Source organism: Eucyclogobius newberryi, unplaced genomic scaffold, assembly GCF_026437365.1.
Source record: "Eucyclogobius newberryi isolate DKJ021-1_F unplaced genomic scaffold, fEucNew1.0.hap1 SCAF_14, whole genome shotgun sequence".
NCBI lineage: Eukaryota > Metazoa > Chordata > Actinopteri > Gobiiformes > Gobiidae > Eucyclogobius > Eucyclogobius newberryi.
The window spans coordinates 10218632-10236979 of NW_027315768.1; the positions used below are offsets into that span (position 1 = coordinate 10218632).

General features: G+C 41.4%; 1 protein-coding gene across 2 annotated transcripts in view; it reads left to right on the forward strand.

Moving 5' to 3' along the window:
* Nucleotides 1–644: 644 nt before the first annotated feature.
* Nucleotides 645–18348, forward strand: part of efnb2a (ephrin-B2a) — a 36627-nt gene continuing 18923 nt past the window's right edge. For both annotated transcript variants that reach the window (XM_072444294.1, XM_072444295.1), the window contains exons 1-2: nt 645–814; nt 13884–14167. In XM_072444294.1, the coding sequence (XP_072300395.1) occupies nt 702–814; nt 13884–14167 (397 nt within the window). In that variant the 5' untranslated portion in view covers nt 645–701. The remainder of the gene's footprint in view (nt 815–13883; nt 14168–18348) is intronic.

The following is an 18348-nucleotide window of genomic DNA, read 5'->3' on the forward strand; positions in this document are numbered from 1 at the left end:
ACGCCGCGGGCACAGGTCGCACTTTTGTGTCACCCTGGACTTTTATCTCTGGTGGATCTTCTTCTTCTTCTTTTTCCTTGGAATGAGAACTTCCAATGCGGCGCGTTTGATTTCTCCCATTTTCACATTCGATCATTTACTCCATTTTGATCATCCATTTGTCATTTTGAATTAAAACAACAACAAAAAAAAAAAACAATCTCTTTATAGAAATAATTCGATAAATCATTCCACCACCAGCAAAACCATCCAGCTGCCGTTTTACAGTGTTTTGCCGCGGCTTTATCCTCACGCGTCCTGTGGATTGTTGTGGACTATAAAAAACACGCACAAAGGATTTACCGGCTGCAGTTGGTTTGCTGTTTTTTTTTTTTGTTGCTCTATATTTTTGGTCATTTTTTGAGGGATGTGGAGGTGAAGAAGCGCGCGCTCTGAACCACGGGGCAGAGTATTCTAGACGCGCTCTCGTACCCGACCACGGCCCCCGCGCGCGCTCGGCTCCTGGAGATGCTCTAGCGGCGCGTCCGTACCCCGGGGGATATACACGCACCGACCGCCACCGCGCGCCCCGAGCCCGAGGAGCCCGTCTCGCTTGTTTGTTCCTCCCATTTTGTTTGTTTGTTTGTTTGTTTGTTTGTTTGTTTGCTCTCCCGTGGACACATCTCTCGCGCGGATTGCCTTTGCACGCGCGTCAGACCAACATGGGGGACTCGACGTGGAGATATTACCTTGGAGTTTTGTTTATTGCCTTCAAATTGGACTTGTCCCGGGCGCTCATCCTCGAGTCCATTTACTGGAACACGACAAACACCAAGTAAGTATATGCACCACACACAATACACACACAACACACACACAATACACGCACACAATTACACACGCGCGCGCACCGGACAATTTGAATGCGCAAAACACCCATAATTACGGCAGTTAAGCGTCTGTTTTCCCCCATAAATAAAAATCATCTGCAGTATAAGACGCAGTGTGATCCAGACCTATGGGTGAGCCGTGTCCTCCTCCTCCTGCGCCGCCGCCGCAGCCGCAGCCGCAGTGCCGGGACGGTTCTCCACGTTGCCACGCGCGTAAAACGTTCCAGTCTGGATGTATAAGCAGCAGGTTCTTGTCGCGCTTGTCTGTGGAGTGCGCTGGGGCTTGCAGAGGTCGTAATCCAGCTTTAAATGCGTTTTTGTTGTGTTTTTTCCCTATTGTTCCTCTGCCATAAGCGTTATAGACGTGGAGTGAACGTTTGCGGTGCAGTGGAGTCGGTGGGATATGGGTTTATTGGATGTGGAGTGTGCGTGAGCGTTGGTGATGTGCATCTCGGTGCGGGACAGGCCCAGGGTGCAGCGCGGGGCAGGCCCAAGGCTGGACACTAGGGACGTAGAGGAGGCGCACGCGTTGATAATTCACTATTTTGCACTGGATAGTCTCACTTTACAACCCAAATAATCGTTTTTAATTCATTTGTAATATTTCTAAACAAGCCAAACTTTCCAAAAAAAGTTTGATTTGAACTTTGATAACAACTGTGTCTGTCCATGGGGCTCAGAAGGATGAACGTGTAGGACGGTTGCCATAGAAATGAACAATTTGAAACAAAATATAGTATATTTTTGAAATGTGAAAATTCCTCAAAATGTTGCCGATAGCCGAATGCTGAAACAACATGGATAAATATGTACAAATGTGTGTTTTATTTGAATTCAACATTCATAATCCTGTAGTTTTAGCGAGTATAAGTTATAATAGACACAGGCAGTAGATATTTCTTACATGACAATAGTGATAAAACACTTAAACTTTTAAATAAGTTGCTTTTGGTCTAATTGTGCTGTGTTTTGACTCGAGTTTACAACCTTTTTCTTTTGAGTTTGCTCATTAAATATTAATGTATCCCTCATTCAAAACTGTTGCTGAAATTGTTGGCCAACTTTGTCTAAACAACTTTTTCGTCCAAAGTCAGGACACACTTCGAACACTTTTAACCGTTTTTCTGCAGTAAAGTCGTGTCAAAACTAAACTCAAACTAAACTACTCATTTGGAGCCGGTGGGTTATTTTTAAAACACGACTCTTAATACTTATTGGAAGGTTTGAATGGAGCATTGTCCACAGTTTCCACACTGTCTGCTCTTGCCGTACAGTGCTTCTCACCCAGTGCCCCGTCACACACAGGACGTCCCATAGAACGCTCGCTCCGCTTCCTGACCAAAAAAAAAAACGGCCTTAAAATCTCAAATACCCTCTTCTTTTCTTCTTCTGCTATCTGAATTCCACTCATAAATATTCCCTCAGTGCTTCATGCTTCGGTTGAAACGGCCTGTCTCTCTGCTGCTCTGCCCCCGGCCCGAGCCTGGCAGGGGGCGCTCCTCTTTGTGGGCCCGCTTTCGTCACGCCACGGCTCCTCAATAACTCAGCTTTTGGCACCGGCGCGACCCCGAAATCCTTTCTGTTGTGTTTTTTTTTTCCCACCCCCAGACATGAGCTAGATAGTGACGTCTAACAGGTGCCCGTCGTGCACCTGGGTCTTTGTGCGTTTGGCCGAGCCGTCCCGTCCCGTGCCCGTGGGGATTTGTGTTCTCGAAAATGTGGCGAGGTCCTCACTGCCAAAGCCATCTGACGCCTTTTGTGATGACACCATTTTGAAGAAGCTACAATTAGTGCTGCTTTCGCTCGCAGCCGGCCCGAATGGCACTTATCGCATCTAGAGATCGAGCTTGCGTTGTCAGCTAAGTGCTATCTGATGACCTTTGGGCCAAGGCGAGCGCTGAAGTTAAACTTAAAGGAAGTAGGCTGTTTATTTGTCTTAAACTCAAACTACTTCGAACTATTAGCTTTGTGCTTTTTGCGTCTTTATGCTGTTATGCTATGCCATTTTTAAAGATAAGGGAACTTTATTTGGAGCACAATGGGGGCATTTCTGTGTTGCAAAGCCAAAGTTCAAGGAAATCGTTTAGAAATGCAATAGAAATAAACATAAATAACGTAAAAATAGACTAAAATCTATAAATTTCATTAAAAATAGACTAAAATCTATCAATTTCAGGAAAAATTGTCGAAAATACTGTGACTATAGCTACAAGACACAAAAATATGTACAAAATGATCAAATACAACACCGGTTTGTTCACACAATTCACTTTTTAAAATACTTACATTGAACAAGTCGTTTGCAATAAACCAGCACGCAATTTGCTGTATTAAATACCTCATTTGAATGAGTCTGAGTCAGATTTGGCCCCTCGAACACGTATAGATGGTCCCGAACGCCACACAACGAGAAGGGGACTGGAATTAGCCTGTGTGTGCGCATTCTTGGCGTGGGTTAGGAGTTCAGAGCTAATAGGCCACAGTGCGAGCTCGTTTGGGATGGGACGCCGCTTTTATTTTAGGGCAAATACCTCGGCATTGTCTGGTGAATGGGGACTTCAGGTGGTGTGTTGTTGGAAGTGCATAAAGTTCACAAAAATAAGTACTTTAGTGGAAAAAACTAGGCACAGAATGTTGTTAATTTCGATCATTCACGCTCTACTCTCATAAAGATCTCAATTCAAGCTGTTTTAACTCAATCCTGATCAGTTTTTCCATCTTTTTGTTCAAACAAGCTGATCAATTTACAAGAGATTAGTCAAATTCTGTATCTTTAGCAGTTGGAAAAGCATTAATCATCAAGTTAATGCCTTTTCTCTCAGTTCCGAACATAGTCTTGAATTATAGTTTGCTGTAAAGTTGAACATTCATGCCAGCTCAGGCTCCAGGACAGTGTCATGCCTTTGTGCGCTGGCCGGGGCTCACAAATAAAGAAAACAGCCAGCAAATAGCTCTAAAAATCCCTCCCCTGCTGTCGATTGAACCTCATCGTCGTTTGCCCCGTTTACTACTTTACTTAAACTTAAGGTAGTCAATGACCCTAACGTCGTCTCAAATCTCCCCAAATTCTCCTCACACCTCTTCTGGCATTCGTCCGCCGCTAATCCATTTTGTAGTCGGGACGGAGAAACAAAAGCTGGAGCCTGCTTTACAAGCTTTATGTAAAAAAAAAAAAAAAAAAAAGGAGCGCTCCCTCTCCTCCACTGCAGTTCATTAAGAGATTACACACAGCAAACCCAAAGGGCCTTTGTGACCGGGCAGCGACGGGGGCACCTCTCGGGGTCTTTTCTGTTAGCTCAGAGGGAGGGGGGGAGGGGGAGCAGATAGAGACGCAGGTTCATCGTGAATTACTGACGAGGCTCTGTTCCCCCTTCTCCCGTCGGGCAGAGAAAACCTCCCCGGAGTGCTTCTAATTTAGCCACTTTTCCCCGTGACAGAATGAGAAATCGCTTCAGTTTGGAGACGTCGGGCGCGGCGAAGGGGCCGAGGTGGAGGTGAAGGTTTGGGGAGACGACGCGGCCCCTGAACACGGCCCCCGACGAACACGGCGCCGGTTGTTGCTCTCGCTTGGGTTTCGTACAGTTAATTGGTGTGTTTCCGCTTCTGTCCGAGTCTAAAGCGATTGGCTGTGAATTGGTGATGTCGATGTGATTGTGGATTCTTTTGGACAGATTTGTGATCGCAATTAGTTCATTTTGTTAACTAACATTGGGGATTACATGTTTGATTACATTACATCATTACATACTTTGAGAAAATGTCAAAACTAGAGCTGCAACTGACAGTTATTTCAGTTGTCAACTTACTTTTGATGAGTAAATACTTATTTCTATTGTACTTTGAAACTTCTTGAATACATTTTTAACTAAATAGAGGTTAAAGTAAGGTGACTGTAGGCTTCTAGAATTTCTTTTAATGAAAATATGTAATTGTTTTTCTATTTATGGACATTCGGATTACACCATTTCACTGTCTTTGTTATGAAAAAAAGCATTTTCATATGTTTTTTAGAGTCTGCGTCGTCAATGATCAAAAATATCCAGATTTTCTCTTGCCGACTAGTCATGATTAATCGAGTACAAACGACGTCTAGCAGGCTGTGCATCTTAAGTCGTCATTATCCATCATTTTTAACGTTTTAAGCCACAAACAAAAGTTAAAGTCTATCAAATTGACACACAGCAGCTTCAGCACATTCTGAATCACTCGTGTTAGATCTGACCACGAGTCAAACGACCCCTACATTTGCTACATTTGACCCCCGCATCTTACGCCAACAACGGCGAGGTGGACGATTAAGACATTGTAATGAAAGAACGGGAAGTGAACCGACATTAAAACGAAGCGGGCGTCTCTTGGGGGGCGACGGGAGGGTAATTACATCTGGTCCCGCTCAGATCCCACAGGCCAGGATTTGACTAGTAGATGAAAGGTACAGGCCCGGGGCAGGGGTAGACGGAGGAACCCAAAAGCGGTGCATGCCTGTGCGATGGGGGGACAGAGCGATGGTGGAGATAAAGCCCCCCGTCCCGTCAGCCGGCAGAGGGCGAAAGCTGCGCCGAATTGTCCCCGGGATTAACCCTCACTAGACTCGGCTTGGCCTCTTTTGTCTGCCCGCCTTAATGAATCCTCACATCCCAAACAGTTGCTCTTGGGGCTAAGGCTGACCCTCCCCGCGCACCGGCCATGTTTGCTCATAACTTCGGGGCCACAGGAAGAGAAAGAGGGGACGGCGTTATGGGACGGGGGGATTACGGCGGGGCGGCCCACACAAAGACAACAAGCTGGAGGTCTAAATGCAGAGCCAGAGGAGTGGGCTCTATATTGAGACGTGCAGTGACAGCGAGGGGAAGGAAGCCTCAGCTGGAAACTACCGCTTTATCAGAGTTTTTAGTCGACTAGTCAAATGGTTATTTCTATTGTGCAGTGAGTGAGACTTTTAAAATGCATTTATCAGCCAAAAAAGGATAGAATATTGTGTCTGAAGGCTTCAAGATATTTACGAATTGAGTCTATTTTTGATGCATTTTTAATTCTTTAATTAACATTTTTGATTTATTAATGCCTGTATTTGTCCTTTTGTATGTGTTTATGGGTCTGTATCGTCCAGAGAACAATTACAATTATGAATAAATACGACTAAGAGTATATTTTAGTGTCGACTAATCATAGTTAAGTCAATAAATCAGAACTATGCAAATGAACCGACTTTTTCAATAAAACATGTCAGGTTTTAGGTCGTGAAAAGGTAATGCAACAGTAAATTCTCACTACAACGCACACTAAATTGAATATTTGAATGTTATTTGAATTTAAAGACACTGTAACCACTTGTGAAAGTAAAAGATTGTCACTTGCGCAGGGAAATAACACCAGGAAACCAGTCAGATATCCTCCTCCTCCTTGTTCCCTCCGTTCACACCAAATGTCCGCTCGGTCGCGACGAGGGCCGGTTCGAAGATAAACGAGCGAAACAGATGTCAGCGTCAACGTTGACTCAAGCCGAGCACCTGTGGCTCCGATTCATGGCCATTTGGCACCTTTTGCTCTCTGCAGCAGTTAATGCAATTAGCAGGTAGACCACAGTCAGTGCAGTTTGAAGTAGTCGTCGCTTTACGTTTTTGGTTAAAAAAAATCTACTGTTTTTGTTTATTTACTCTATTTTGCTACAGGAATGTGTTAGTAGTAGTAGTTTTTGGCTGAAAATCAAAGTTAAACTCATGTGGTGAAGTAGGAAGTCGCCTTTTGTGTGTTTTTTATAATGAAAGTCGTAAACTAGTGCTGCACGATATTGGGAAAGATTGTGATATATCGTTTTTTCAGTTCAATTGAAACAAAAAAATGTGCATGTCTCAATCTATTAGTCAAACACTACCAAAATAAAAGCTTAATATCGACAAAACCAATATTAAATAAAAAATAATAAATCAAATGTGCCCTTTTTGTTATAAAAAAACTCACATTTCATTAAAAAAACTGTACATTTCTGTCAGACTGAGAACCTTGGTTGTGATATTGATACTTTTGCAGTGTCTTGTGCAGCCCTACTATCATCGAAAGCCAATTGCAACAGAATTTAGACTAAATAACACAGATTTCTTCAATGTAGCCCTTTCATAACCATTACACGACGTCTTTTTTCACAACCGTCTCATAACTTGCTGCTAATAAGTTCAAATTCTGCTGTGTTTTCCCTAAAATCCTGCCTCGCTATCTTCCCTCCTCTTGCACAGGAAGCCCACGGCACAAGTTAGTCAAACACTGCAGCTGTGTGACTTTGTAGTTCCTTCCAAATACACAAATCCCCCCCAAACGCTCGGGGCACCTGCAGTTGTCGTCACATTCGCACATCAAAACTGAGCGCGGCGGGGGGAGAAGTTTTCGTCTCCCCGGAGCAGTTGGCGAAGGGTCGGAGCGCGATGAAAAAGCTCGGAGCGATTTTGTCCGTCTTCTCCTGCCGGCTGCTGTCACCTCCTCTGATTATGAACGTGTCGGGCCCTCAACGCCGGCCCGGGACAAACGCTGTGTGACGGGACGGAAAACTGACAGGGAAGAGGGGAAAAAAACACACATGAAAGTTCTTCAAAAGGCCAGACAATAATGAGTCGGCCGTGAATGGGATCAGTTATGTAGTTATGACGCTGGGAAAAAGTCCAGGATAATTTTTGGTCCAGGGAATTTAATCAAGTTGGAGTTTAGGTTAGGTTACAGTTGAAATGAAAGGCGACTTGAGGAGTTCTTGGAGAGGTTTTTAGAAAGTCCAGCTGGGGGGTTCTTTTGTGATTTGAGTTTGTTGCAATGATCAAGACACAAACAACATTTTTTTCTATTCATTTCCATAATATTCAAGAACAAACCACACAATATTCAGTCACCAAATTCTCATTTTATGCAAGCAACATGCAAATCCTGTATCCTTTAGACTGCAACAAACAAAAAAGTTCTATTCAAATCTGTCATTTGGGCTTGAACATTTAAAACACCCCATAAATGATAAGAATTTGAATGTTTCTTATAATAATTGCACTTATATATTTGTCAGAAACTGTTAAACCCCCATTTTAGTCACTTCAAATGCAACTTTAGAAGCATTAGCTCACAAAATGGAGGCCCTCTTAGCCGCGTTTAGCCGGACCCTTCCGCTAACGTCCACATTCTTACAACTGTAACCTGCTTACGCCTTTACACACTGTTTACGCTCCGGTTTAACGGCCTGTAATGCTTTTAACGCCTGATTTGCAGAGCCGCGGTCATAGTCGATAAAATACGACTGCTCTCTGGAATATTTATGTCCCCGAAGGAGGAGGAGGAGAAGGACTTTAAAGAAATGGAGAAGAAAGAGAATTGGGGAAGAGAGGAGAGGGGAAGCTGAATGGCCAAGTGTGCCTGAGAGCAGCTAGTGGGGGGCCCTTCTGTTTTAGGATAGGGGCCGATGGGGGGGTCAAACGTATTTACAATCATGAGATGCCTGGGCGGGATTTTTGTTTGTCTTCACTTCCTGCTCTTGTCTTGTTTTTCTGCTTTTTTCCCTCTCCAAGTCCTTTTATTCCTTGTTTCTGTTAAAAATAAAATGTAAAAATTAACAATTTAAAAAAAAAAAAGACTTAAATATTCCTTTTTTCTGTCAATAATTACAAAGTAGACCCTGTTTAGTTAAAGTAAAAAAAAAAAATACATATAGTTTTAGCTTGTTGGTAACTTTACCCAAATCTTATAGTAATTAATTAATTCAATTATGACAAAAAATGTACATACCTCCAGTAATAAAACTCATGTTAAAATAGTTTGTTTGTTCAGTTTTAAGACAAAAGTAGGTCGTTTTACTTTGAACTACGCAGCAATTCCAACAAATCAAATGACTTTAAAGAGCTAAAGTTTGTTGGTTATTTTACTTTCATCAGCAGGATCATAAATGTGCACTTCAAAACCAGAATAAAATGTGAACATAAACAGCTTATACTTCATGTGAAATTCATTTCATTTAATGTTAGGGTGTTTACTCCGTATCCGAGGCTCGATTTGGCGATTCTCATGAAATATTAAGTGATAGTCGATCCACAGCAGGGGTAATACTGCCTCATTTTAAATCTTGAACTCAAAGATACTTGTTTCAACTCTCCGATGAAGCGTAAATAGTTGTTTTTGTACATACTATGCTCACATTCTTCAGAGACTGTGGAATAACTGCCCTTTCCCCCTCCGTCTGTGCCTTGTTTCCATCCTTTCCTCATCGTTCTCACCTGCGTTTGTCTTAGCGTTGTGTAGAGCTGGGTTGAAATAATCGATTTTCCAATTTCTAATCGATTTGCATATTAATGATCGATTATCGATTCGTACGTCCAAAGATCGTTTTTTTTTTTTTTTTTTTTTATTAAAATTATTTTCTACATTTCCCTCAGTGAACTTCAATCTACCTTCAAGAAAGATAATTCAGGACTCCTGGATTCTCTTTCTTGAAGGTAGATTGACCCTTAACCTTTTCATCAGTAACTACCAATACTTGTAAGATTTGCTGTTTCATATTGATATAATACTAGTTTTAATATGTTGCTTCTCTACACAGTCATGAAGTGAAGGAAACGCTTCAAATACATTTTTCATTTTTAATAACATTAACCCCCGGATTGAATCGAAATCGGATCGAATCGGAAATCAGATCGAAATCGGAGCAAATTTCTCAGATCCCATATCTGAGAAATCGGAAAAAATCAATTTTAAAACGTAAAAATCGGAATCGAATCGATTCTTGAAATTTGAATCAAAACCCAGCTCTAGCGTTTTTGTCTCAGCGTTTTGTCCCAGCATCTGCTTTCTGATCCAGGCTCGCGTCCCGTACCCGACATTCACCTGTCACATTCACCTGTCACATTCACCTGTCACATTCGCCGGCGCTGCGGGTACGAGGCGACAAACGCATCACTGTCCGACCCGACAATGGCACTCTCCCCTGAGCCTTTTGTCTTTTGTTCCCTCCAAAGTAGCTCATTTTTTTGCCCTTAATCAGCCTCTTTGCGAGCTTATCTTAAAACCACATTCAAACAGTTTCCCTCCTTTGTCAGCATTTATTGAATACATTCATTATGCGGCGCTGGCAGTGAAATGGAGACTATGGAGCGCGCTAGGCCTGTTTCTGCTCTCGGCCTCTGGCTAATTCTGAATGGCTGAAGACAGTGAGAGAACGGGACACAAACTCTTTCATGATACCGGCTTATCTTGTGTTCTTTTAACTGGAAAACAAAAGCAAATGAGGTGTTGTGGGAAGAAGAGGAATTTTATCTCCAAGCTAGTTTTGTTTGTGTTAGCTTTCGCAATTTCCTTTGATGATAGCATCTATGCTAGCACTTCAAAACGATGGAAATTAGTCGCCTTTTTAAACGTTTTTTTGTTTTTTAGAGTTTTGAGAGCAAAACATGAAAGCTGTTTGTCTATTTCGTGTTCTGAAATGAATGTACTACCTCTTTATTCCTCAGTTTGACAATTTTACTGATGTTTATTATGTTACTTCCTAGTTGGAGGTTGTGAATTCCACAACAGTTACCTAGCAACCATATTGTAAACAAGGGCCATTATCTATATTAATTATACAACAGTTATAATACTAATAGCTGTAGTTAAATGACTGTTTAAACTGATTGTGAAAATTGTGCTGCCTGTAAATTGTCCGGACGAAATGTCGCTCACTGATGACATCGATAGAGGTATTCTGTCATTATCAACTTTTATTCTTACATTTTTCATCACAAACGGCACTTGACTGATGTAAAACTATGATAAACATTCACCACAGGGACTATCCCACCACACAAAGTCATAATTAAAAAAAAATCACATGCACTTTAATGCATAGCCTCCCATTTAACTAGCTAACATTTTACATAGCTATTCTTACCCATAGCCACAACAATTACAGTTTCAACACATTTCAACCGTCAAAATTTGTAACTGCTGTCATTTTAAGACCAGACCTGAGTCATTGCCAACTTTAACGACACATGCAATTTACCCAGCTTGACACATCCACCGCGCGAGCTTGAAGTCCGCCCCCCTCCGTCCTCAGCGCCTATTACAGTGAACACTTCCACATGAGCCTCTTTAGATAAATAATGGCCACCACGAGCCACACACAATTTTTATCGCTAGCACATGGACTCATTCAGGCTTCCCCCCCGCGCTGCATAAACACACATGCCTGCCCACACGCATGACTGAGCGCTTCCAAACCGCCCCAACGCGCATGTATACCGTTAATGCAGTGTACGGCCAGTCGATCCGACCCCGGGGCCTTTGCGGACGACCTTTCTTGTGTCTCTCGCTCTCACTCTCATGCCCTCTCTGGATGCTTCAGCTCGATGCCAGATGGCGCTGCGACGCATTGACGTAGCCTCCGCGTATCGGCCCCGTCGCTGGCCGCACTGTGCCACTGCTGAGTGTTGTCCCGAGGGGTAGAAAGAGGAAAGAAAAAATGATTCGCTCGCCCTAGTTCTGGCGGCTTGCTGCGTGTGCACTTGAGCCTGTGTGTTGGAAGCTTTTTTTTTCCGCCGAGCCTAGAGCGACAAAGATCATGCAGGCAAGAACAATGCGGGAGCAAACGACAGAGGAGTATATGAGCTGTCAACAACGTTCAAATCCATTAGCCCTTTGCCAAGGATTGTCTTTACTCTGTCTATGTTGGGTACACACCTGTTTTAACGCTACTAAAGCTGCAGTCGGATTACGGAACAATTATTGGCTGGCTAAAGACAGGCCTTGTGCATCTATTACTTGTCTGGAAGGGGATGATTGTGGCAAAAGCGCTCAGAAAATGGTATGATCTTGCACAAAGGCAACTTTATAGACGTCGGAAACATTTAGTATTTTGGATGAAAAACATATTTGGTTAATATAAAGCAGGGGTGTCCAAACTTTTTTCACCAAGGGCCGCATTTTGAAACTTATACGAGGCAGAGGGCCACAAACAACTTGACAATATCGAATTTGTTGAATGACAAAGTGAATCATTCGAAAGTTTGAATTTGACGTTTTTGCGATGAGCCTTTAATTAGACCTAGAATATTCATATTAGGTTGGTATGACTACTTTTTGTTGTTTGGGCCGACATAGCAGGAAGCTGGAGGGCCAACAAAAATTGGTCTGAGGGCCACATTTGGCTCCCGGGCCCTAGTTTGGACATGCCTGATCTAAAGAATCATTCGCAAAATAATCGTTAGTTGCAGTCGTTTCGTTAGTGAAAAGGCAGATTGAACTGTCTGTTGTCGTGAATAAAAATCCTTATTATCTTCACCGACAACAAATCATGGACCAATTAATCGACAAACAACTAAGGATTACAGCCCTAAAAGTCACTGAATATCCGACCATAATGATATAAAAGCCGCTCCAAATGTCCGCACGATATTACCAGGCAAGCTGATTGTGGCATGCCTCCCCCCCACCGCTCTTTCATTTAGCTCACTTTGTTAATTATGAATTGGCGGCTCCTCTTCATCAGTCCCTAGCGTGAGCGTTCCCCTGTGCCCTCTGTCTCTTTCCAGTCGAGAAAAACGGAAGCAAATAAGCCATTTATATAATCAGCATTGCACTCGTCAAACTGTGCATCACGTTAAAGAGTGATGTACTTAATTAAAAAAATGTTAGCAACTTGCTTACGTACTGCATTTCTCGCATCCTAATTATTAAATGTGATGAGTTTATAAGCGCTTTTTACAACTTTCCATGCCAGTTTTGTTGTTTTTACGGTAAAGCTAACAACAATTAGCATGCTAACTGCGCACCTCCTGCTTTGTACAGCATAAACTGTGCTATAATTTGATGCAAACAGCACACGATGGACTCATTTTCACCCCAAGAGCATATCTGTATTTGGGAAAGCAGACTTTACAAAAAAAATAAAAAATAAAATGGGTACAGCTTCTTTACCTTAGCTAATTTTCCATATTTTGCCTAATCCTTTGTATGTATATTCCTACGCGTTTGATTGTTGTTTTGCATGAAGCCACAAAGGCCGTCTTGATGCAGAGTAATTGCTAACCGTTGAAGGCTTGAGGTAAATTGATTTAGCTGATAAGTACATGTTTTCGCTAGCCACAAATGTGTGTGTATGTGCGAAATCGCTGGAACGCTGCGGGAGCGTTACACCCTGAGACTAAATGGCAACATTATTGTACGTTTTGGGAAGGATTTAAGGGAAAATGAAAGTGCACTTGGAGAGAACGGCCTTGGGGCGCGATGTCGAACCGCGGCTGTTCCTCTCGCATTGTTTCCCGACTCCCTGTTTTGTATGCCGACGATGTTCTGACATTTTCCCACCAAATGCGAGCGAGCTTTCTCTGTTCTCATTCTCTGCCTCATTATCTCAACTTTCCAAATCCACACATACACTCCCCAACCCTTGAAAAATTGATGAACACAATCAGTAATTACAGCATCAATAATTAACTTGAATTTGAAAGATATGGCGGTGAAGGCTTACATAATGCATGCCTTTGCCTCTCTAACTTTTAGTGGGAGTTTTATGTCAAAAAAATAGTAATAGATCGCGAGATTGAAGTGTATCATCTATAAAGGGAACTTTGAATGAAAACGCTGACAAATAAGAAGTTTAAGAATAAAAATCTATGTTAATCTGAAGGAAATAGTTTGAGAAGCTAATATTATGCTAATGCTAGCTTCTAAAATAATTTAGATTGAAAATGACTTTTGGATGGAAGTTAAAATGTGTTTATTTCTAAAAATGGTGTCTAGATGACCTTTCCTGGATTAATGATGAAATACATAGAAAAAAAAAAAAAATATATATATAGCGTATTTGCTGTGTAATCTTTATAATTACGAGAGAAAAAAAAGAAAAAAATCTGCAGTTTTTGGGGTTTATTTTGATACTGACACGTTTGAGCAGATTTCTGATGGATGCCAATGACAAGATCATCCCAAAAGATACGGAATTATTCTTTTTTTTCATTATTGCCAACCCCTTACTAACGTTTTCTGTCTTTCTCTCGCCATCTTCCTTTCCAGATTCATCCCAGGCCAAGGCGTGGTATTGTACCCTCAAATCGGGGATAAGTTGGACATTGTTTGCCCGCGGGTGGAGGGCGGCGTTGGCGAGAGCGTGGAGTATTACAAAGTGTACATGGTGCCGAGGGACCAACTGGAAAGCTGCACCATCACAAAGGCCGACACGCCGCTCCTGAACTGTGTCAAGCCCGACCAGGACGTCAAGTTCACCCTCAAATTTCAGGAGTTCAGCCCCAACTTGTGGGGACTGGAGTTCTTCAGAGGGAAAGACTACTACATCATCTGTAAGTATTGACAAAGATACTATGTGTTCTTAGGGTGAAGATGATGATAGAGCTGCAAACAGATGTGGGCAATGTATCGATAATATCGTGGCTGTTGTTAAGAAAATATGCAAGGCCAAAACACGATTAAACCAGAGACAAAAACAGGACTAAAACAAGTCTAAAACAGGACTAAAACAGGACAAAACAGGACTAAAACAGGACAAAACAGGACTAAAACAGGACAAAAACAAGACTAAAACAGGACAAAACCAGGACTAAACCAAGACTAAAACAGGACTAAACCTGGGACAAAACCAGGACTAAAACAGGACTAAACCTGGGACAAAACCAGGACTAAAACAGGACTAAAACAGGACTAAACCAGGACTCTTAGAAGATTAAAACAGGACAAAACCAGGACTAAAACAAGACTAAAACAAGACTAATACAGGACAAAACCAGGACTAAAAGAAGACTAAAACAGGACAAAACCAGGACTAAAACACGACTAAAACAGGACGAAACCAGGACTAAAAGAAGACTAAAACAGGACAAAACCAGGACTAAAACACAACTAAAACAAGACTACACCACAGCCAAAATCAGGACTAATGTCATAACACATAAGATCGTCTGAATATCATTATACTTCAATCAGACACACATTTATAAATATCCCTTTCTATTTTCTTATAGAAGTTTGTGGAGAATTAAGCTCTTTTTCCATTTCAAAACGGCACATTTGACATTGTTCTGTTAAAGTGCCTCCCAAAGGTATAATAACTTGGCTGTTACATAATTTAGGAGCTGGAGCGGACCAGCTGTCTACAGCATATTTCACATACACAACCAAACCAAACCAAACGCCATGACTCAACTTAACAAAGGCATTTTTACAATCAGAAAGCTGTCATTATGTGTCCTAAACTTTAAGGTGAGTTCTTGTCTCAGGTCTCGGGAAAGTGGTGCACGTAATTACACTTTCTTTCTTCTGCCAAAAGTTGTTGAAACGTGGCAAAAAGAAATGCTGGGATTTTTTTGGGGAAAGGTGTCAATCCGCCTACTTAATCTAGCAAGTGTGTTACTAAGCGTTTGAGGTGAGAGCAGCAGTGTGTGTCTGTAGGACTCCAAATGCCTCGCAGGACCGCAGTGTATCTTGGATTTTTTGGCAGACTTCGCTCGGCAACACTTTGATGTATAAAAAAACAAAAAGAAAGGATTAACTCGTGGCGCTCCGAAGCCGCGCAGGTACGTTTATTGTTCGCGGCGTGCAAATGGCGTCCGCGGAGGAGGAAGTGGAAGACGGGGATTTTAGTGACGGCCCCCCGGTTTGAAGCGCGGGAGGTGGACCGAACCATCTGTGTGGCGTAGACGGGGGGGGGGGGTGTGGCGTAGACGGGGGGGGGGAGTGTTCTCACTCTGGGACACAAAAACAAGTGGGAAATTATCTTATTAAAAATGATATGAACCGTATAGCAATCTGTGGCCAAAGTAGAGAAGGAGGTTAAGACTTTAGCTAAGTTCTAGGGCTGCGTCTTATGGGATGGATATCTAAATGTTTGTGGAGGAAATGATGGCAACATGTACGGTTTGGTAATTGTGTCCGTTCAAATTGCAAAATTGATTGGGAATAATGTTGCAGAGGTATTTTGAAGCAAAAAGTGGTAAAGTGATGTTTATATCATGGCTGCTCTACTAAGGATTTTAGGGCTTTGTAACAAAAAATAAACAAACATGTATAATTTCCAGGGTAGAATTTGCAGTTAATTTTCTTAAAAAGAAGATTTTTAAAATGACATTCTCTAGTCCCAAACTCTATTGGAGCTTCACAAAAATAAATATGATTTGTGGTAAAGTATGTAATATATCTTTCGGTAAAATAAAACTAAAATCAATTGTGGGTTCAACGTTACTTTAACATTTACTTTTTGTATAGTCAACTGTTAATCGTTAAAGCTGTTACCTAAAAGGCTCAATACCTAACTTTTTAAAACCTTTAAACAAAAGCATGTTTGTTTTTTTCATTTTGGATGTTTTCATTGCACTAAAATTTATTTATAAAAAATATATATCAAATTGTTGGGTCCTCACTGTGAGTGGGTTTGAAAATAATTACAGTCTTTGCAATTTGATAACTGCAACCATTCAAATTGTGACACTACAAAGCCACATTTTTGGATCATAATGTTGTGTTTCAGACAACACAACATCTCATTGGCAAATAGTATATAATACATATGGGGCAGGTACATTTTTTTTTGTTAAAATACAGTTTTTTGTTGCATTATACATCATTCTTAGGTCTAATCACCGATAGAAATCTTAATAGGAAACATTTATTTACCTTTTACATATTTCAGGGAAAAGTTCAGCGTAATCGATAGGTTCATCTGTCTCTCTCCCTATCAGAGCATGACATCCTCACATTCCAGAATGTGAAAACCACCATTAAGTTGAACTAGAAGTGGTCGATTTGGTAAAGTTGACACAAATCATCACATTAGTTCTACGTTAGCGAGAAACGCCACAGCGCGACTTGTGAAGCAGATGTGTTTACCCCCGAAACAGGTTCCCGTCAGCAAGTTTTAAGCCCAAACAGTGGCTGCTCTGTCGCTAATGTGTCATAGCTGCAGGATATTTGCATGCCGCTGCACATCCTGCCGCGCTCGTGTCGAACAGGTGTGCGGGTGGACGCACACTGAGCAAATTAAAGTCAATGAAAGCCAGACGCTACCAAAACACCAGGCAGGTTTCGTAGATTTGTTTATTCACTGATGTAACGAGCATTTTTCTGTGGCGTTATTAAGCGTATTTGGATTTAAAAGTTGCTGTTAAACGTTGGAAAAGCGTCTTTAAAATGAAATGCTGTCACTTCAGTCTGTTAGTTGATAGTTGGAGGTATGTTTTAAAAAAGCACTATGTAACTTCCATAATATGGCACTAAACGTATCAAGCTAGCATTTGTTTCAGTTATTTTCTAAACTTTATCCAAAGACATGCATTCTTACAGTGAGAGGGGTCACCTTTCCACAGATCTGACCTGTAACTGGGCCTAATGCGTCATCTACATGTGGATAAGTGGGTGAACTTTTAGTGTTACGATTATTGTGAGGAAAAACATCACGATTGAACGATTGTGATTATATGACATGTGACTGTTCCTCAAGTTTGTGACCGGTTTTATGAGTTTGAACTGAATTGAAGACAAAATATAGTTAATTGTGACAAAATAGCCAGATAAAATAAAGTTATTTTCCCAGTGACTAGTCAATAACAAAAAAATGTCTTATTTTCATAACTGTAACCTAGAACACATACAAAAAAGGCCTTTCACAACACAAACAGCATTGTAATTTTTATTTATTTATTCCGATATACATCAATAATTCCTAAATATAATATTTAGTTGCTGTTGATGATGTATTTTAAAAAGTCTCAATGTGCAATAGAAGAAAATAATGTTGTTGTTGTTGTTGTTGTTGTTTTATGGCGGTTGACATCCGAGTGTTGCATTACCGCCAGACTTTATTCCTTAGACTTTGTCGTAGTCCTAAAAGTTCTTCTTCCAGTGCCTTGACTTCCAGTGCTTTGTCCTCAGACTCTGTCGTAGTCCGTAAAAGTACTCCGTCCATTGCTTTGGTGTTAAAAAGTCTACGCCGTGCGTCTACGAGCTGCCACTCGTAGACGCACGGCTACCAAGCATAGACTTAAGTTGCAACATATACCATGCTGTGGAACCTTCTAGACAAAGCGATGACACAAAGACTACGTTCTAGATGCTGGTTTTGACGTTAAATTCAGATTTTTTCAGCGAGGCGGTTCACATTGCAGATAAAATGTGACTCAAATCAGTTTTTATGTTTGAATGTTAAAGTGTCCGATGAGGAGAAGAAACGGGACAAAACCACGAGTCGACTACAACGAGAAAGCACCAAATAGTCTTCAATATTTCATCTTTGTCGCACATTACAGAACCATTTCATAGCGTAGACCTTTGTAAGCGTTGCTGTTGTTGTCTGGCAGGCGTTTGACAGGTTTATCTGTTTACTTCAAGTCTTTTCCAATTTAAAAAAAAAAATGCGGTACCTGTTTAATTCCACAAAAGAAGTCAGATAAATGTGACCTGCGAGTTCATTTTGAATCAGATGCCTCAGATTCAGGCATGAAATAATCAGATCTAGGTCACATTTGTGAACGAA